The sequence below is a fragment of the Hydra vulgaris genome, chromosome 06 (assembly GCF_038396675.1).
Source record: "Hydra vulgaris chromosome 06, alternate assembly HydraT2T_AEP".
NCBI lineage: Eukaryota > Metazoa > Cnidaria > Hydrozoa > Anthoathecata > Hydridae > Hydra > Hydra vulgaris.
In genome coordinates this window covers 28,750,851-28,755,000 of record NC_088925.1, presented here as the reverse complement: position 1 = coordinate 28,755,000, position 4,150 = coordinate 28,750,851, and the positions used below count along the sequence as shown (strand labels likewise).

The 4,150-nt window shown below is 28.3% G+C and overlaps 1 protein-coding gene across 1 annotated transcript; it reads right to left on the bottom strand.

Moving 5' to 3' along the window:
- Positions 1-408: 408 nt before the first annotated feature.
- On the bottom strand, positions 409-2,326 carry LOC101238147 (bis(5'-adenosyl)-triphosphatase enpp4). The gene has a single exon (XM_065799805.1). The coding sequence runs from the start codon at positions 2,217-2,219 to the stop codon at positions 555-557; it is 1,665 nt and encodes a 554-aa protein (XP_065655877.1). The 5' UTR covers positions 2,220-2,326; the 3' UTR covers positions 409-554.
- Positions 2,327-4,150: the final 1,824 nt, after the last annotated feature.

The following is a 4,150-nucleotide window of genomic DNA, read 5'->3' as shown; positions in this document are numbered from 1 at the left end:
TATAACTCAATTTCCGATTTTCAGAGTTTTGCTGGATATTTTTATAACATAAATTACCTTCGCGTTATTATTATTTTTAAATGAAGTTTCACAGTTGTCTAATATGAATTTTTATTAAAAAAAAATTTTCAAACCTTTTACGATTTAAAAACTTCGTTGCGAAAAAAAGTAAGCAACTTTTTTTACTTTTTTCAAGTTTGATTAAAAATACGATGCACCTAAAACTTTCTCTGACGACAAGACAAATATTTAAAAACATTTTACAAAAGTATACAGCTTTAAGATTTTTTTTTATCAAAATGCTAATTCTATTTGCAGACAACGTTAATGCGATTTTTTTCTCTCTCTCTCTCTTATCTCTTTCTTAGTTATTAATTAATAAAAAAAAACAACTAAATAAATAAAAAATTATTCCAGAAAGTTTTTTGTGTATATATGGAATCTTTTTCTATTCATTTATTTTTTTCTTTATATAATTCCTAAAATTTGCTTCTTAAAATTTGATACAAAAAATATTGTCTTATGAATCGACATGAAATGACTTTTATGCTTTATTATTTATCTAACTCGATTGATAGTTCTTCTTCATCGTCACTTTGTAGCAATCGTTGGACATCTTTGCTTACGTTTTTTGTTTTTTTCAAATCAATACGCATTGATAAGTTTGCTCTAACTAAAGCATTTTTCTTTGTGAAACAAAACATTGTTTTAAATGTTGTACAAATAATAATATAAATTACTCCAAAGAGAATAAGTAATGAAAAAATAATAGTGATGGTGACTTGAAAAGGAGTTGTTACTTTTTTAGATATATACTTTATCCAAGAGTCTTTTCCGACATGTGAATTTGATTGACTGTTGTTAAGTGTTATGTTATATTGATTGTTTATTTTTATGTTGGCAATGCTTTCTTCATTTTTTTGGTGCGTTTTTTTTGTTTCTTCGTACTTTATAACATGTTTAAGCATTCGATTGACAATTGTCATGTTACTTTTGTTTATTCTAGGTTCTATTCCTAACATCCGACAAACAAGGGCGTATATATCCGTATTACCAATAGACTCTAAACTAAGATTTTTGACAAAAGAAGGTCCTTGAGAAATGAATAACGTATGAGTGGACTGATATTTACCGTGGAAGCCCATCATCACCTTTTTATTATCAACAATTCTTTTAGGATATATTCGCCAATGCTCTTCAGCAACTAATACAATTGGCATCGTTCTTTTTAAATATGAAAAATGCAAAGTATCTGGTAATTTTGATCCGTTGTATAATTTCATATGTTGACTTACTGTTTTCAATTTTTTGGTTAAAAATAGCAGCGTACTCTGGTCTTCAGCAAAAACAGACGTAATTGGGCCATTATCAATTATTTTAAAAGGGATGTGTAAATAATCATCAAGAAATATTTCTTTACCGCGTTGCAACTCAGTAAAACCAGCTTCTCCTGTCACTATAATATTTATATCTTTATCATTATGATCACTCAAATATAAAGAAAAATTCTTTACCAAATTATTAATTTCACTCATTATTGTTCTTGTTTTGTTTGATTTAAAACCATATTTTGATATAGTGAAATATGGCTCTTCAAAATATATACCTATAAATGTTGGTCTTCTATCTTTCAAATTTAACCATTTTTTTGCCTGGTCAACTCTCTCAGCAAACGGCATTACAAAACCTAAGTTGTCTTTTCCTGTCAGCAATTCTTCAAAGGGATCTTTATATTTACTGTTGTTGCAACTATACGTCACATTTACAGAACCGTTAAAGTTAACTTTGTGTGTTGGCCAATAACAAAGAGCGCTAAACTTTCCTTGTAATTGATTTTCTATCCAAACGGGATGAACATCTTTCCACCAAGACGAATTTTTTGAAGTTGCATCAAATATTTCTTTTGTTGCAAGATCCATCATGATGTTTGAAACAATCCCGTGTGTTTCTGGATAGTTACCAGTTGACATGGTGATAAATGATGGCAATGACTCGGTCTGAAACGCGTCAGTTTTTCTGCTGACAAAAATACCTTTATTTGCCAGTTCTTGTAAACCCGACATATCGAATTCTTTCATTAAATCCCATCGTAATCCACTGAATGCAAAAATAACAACCGTCGTGTTAAGGTTTTGCTTTGTATTAACATTTTCGGCATTGACGTGGAATGTACATTCAGACAATAAAATTTTACTTAGGTAAATGAGTATGATAATCATTTATGAGAAAAAAATTAAATTCAATAAAACAACTTACAATTTAAAAGGTATATGATGATATGAAACGTTTTTTATATTTACCAACAAACAAAGAGCATGTGTTCATTTTGTTTATTAAAAAACGAAAATATTATCTGCAAATTAACGCATCTCCATGGAAACTAACAAAAGTATTTATTTAGTACTTTTCTACCACGCCACATCAGCGTAATCAGACCTTGAAAACAGTATCATAAGAAGAAAGTTTAATCCACTTTTTGACCCGAAAAGATCATTATGGAGTATCATATAATATAACATTTTATATTGTATAAATTTTTGTTGTCTGTGAAAGAAATTTTGAGTTTTAACACTTTCTATAAATACTCTTACTTTTTTAATTTTTAAACACTGTTTTTAGTGTCGTATTGATAATGAATTCCTTCAAAGATATAAAACTTGATAACTAATAATATTGCTTAAAGTCATAAAGTTGCTGCTGGAAGAGATCTGCATTTGATATCTAATGCACGTTTTCCCACAACACAGAACGCAGTCGCTTATAAAGTAAATATTGTGTTAGCCATGGGTTTCTTGCAGCTAATAAGAAGAAGAATTTAATGGATACAATATTCACTTAAGTTATCAGTAAATGTAAAATTCTAAATCTTCAAAGTTCGAGAGTTATTTTCAATAAAACTAACTTTAACAGCTCAGGCTTTTGTTTAAATTCAAAATCAGACTGAATTGTTAAAGAGAACGCGAGAATTTGCTTAAACACTGAAACAAATAATCTGGCTTTCCTTAAGTCGTTCATATAAGTAAAGAACAATAGTGCTTCTAAAATGGAACCTTGGGAAACTTCATATGAAATGTTTAGAAACTCATTTGGATAATGATTGTTGCTGAAAACAAACTGTTTATGGTTAGATAAGTTACATCTGAACCATTTTATAACTTTGGCAGTTTATTCTATAGTATTTTAGCTTTTGATGTTAAATTTCATGATTGACTGTATCTAACAGGTCAATGAAACACTGCTTTTTTAAAGAGATTTTCATTTTATTTTATTTTTTACTTTAGATTTTTTTAAACCACTCGGGTAATTTTGACAGGAAGATAATTTCGGCACCCCTTCAAAAGACACCTAAAAATATTTATTTGTTAGAATATTAAAATTATAGTTGGGTATTGTAGCAAGATAAACAATTTTCCTAAAAATATTGGTTTAAACTTTTATTTTTACATTACAGGTACGTTAATTTATGATTATTAGCTTTTTCTTAACATTTTTACCTTTTTGAAAATGTAGGATAAATGATTTTTTCTCGGAATTTTTACCAAAATTTGTTATTTACTTTATTCAAAAATATAAACTGAATAAAATGTGAGCAACAATGAGATGAAATTCAAAGTATGTTACAAGATATACAAGTTTTCCCAAAGGACTGCTCTAAGAAGATAATTTCAGCTGATAAATAGTTTTTAATTTCGGCAATGTTGAGTTTGCCGACCTTGCTTTCTCTAAAACTAAAATGGAAATAAGCGTTTGAAATATTATGTATAGAAGATTTTGATTTTAGTAATTCAGATAGTAATAAAATAATAACGAGTTAGTAAAAAAGTGAATTCGTCAATGTTCCCACAATATAAATTAAATTTATGTCATATATAATAATATGTGTATAATAAATTAATAATACTTTATACAATAATCCCAGCGAACATTGACAGACGGGTACCGTATGCATATTTTGAAACCCTATGCAGGCTCAGAATAACCTTAGAATATCGCACTCTGATTCGTTGGTTTTGAAAGAGAGGCATGCGCGCGTACATTTAAAAATATAAAATTTATGCCATGCTTTCAGAATTTTGAAATAAACAGTGCAGTCAAAAAAGTAGTTTTCTAGCGTGATGTATTTTATTGTTTTTCAAGACAGCAAGTCTAT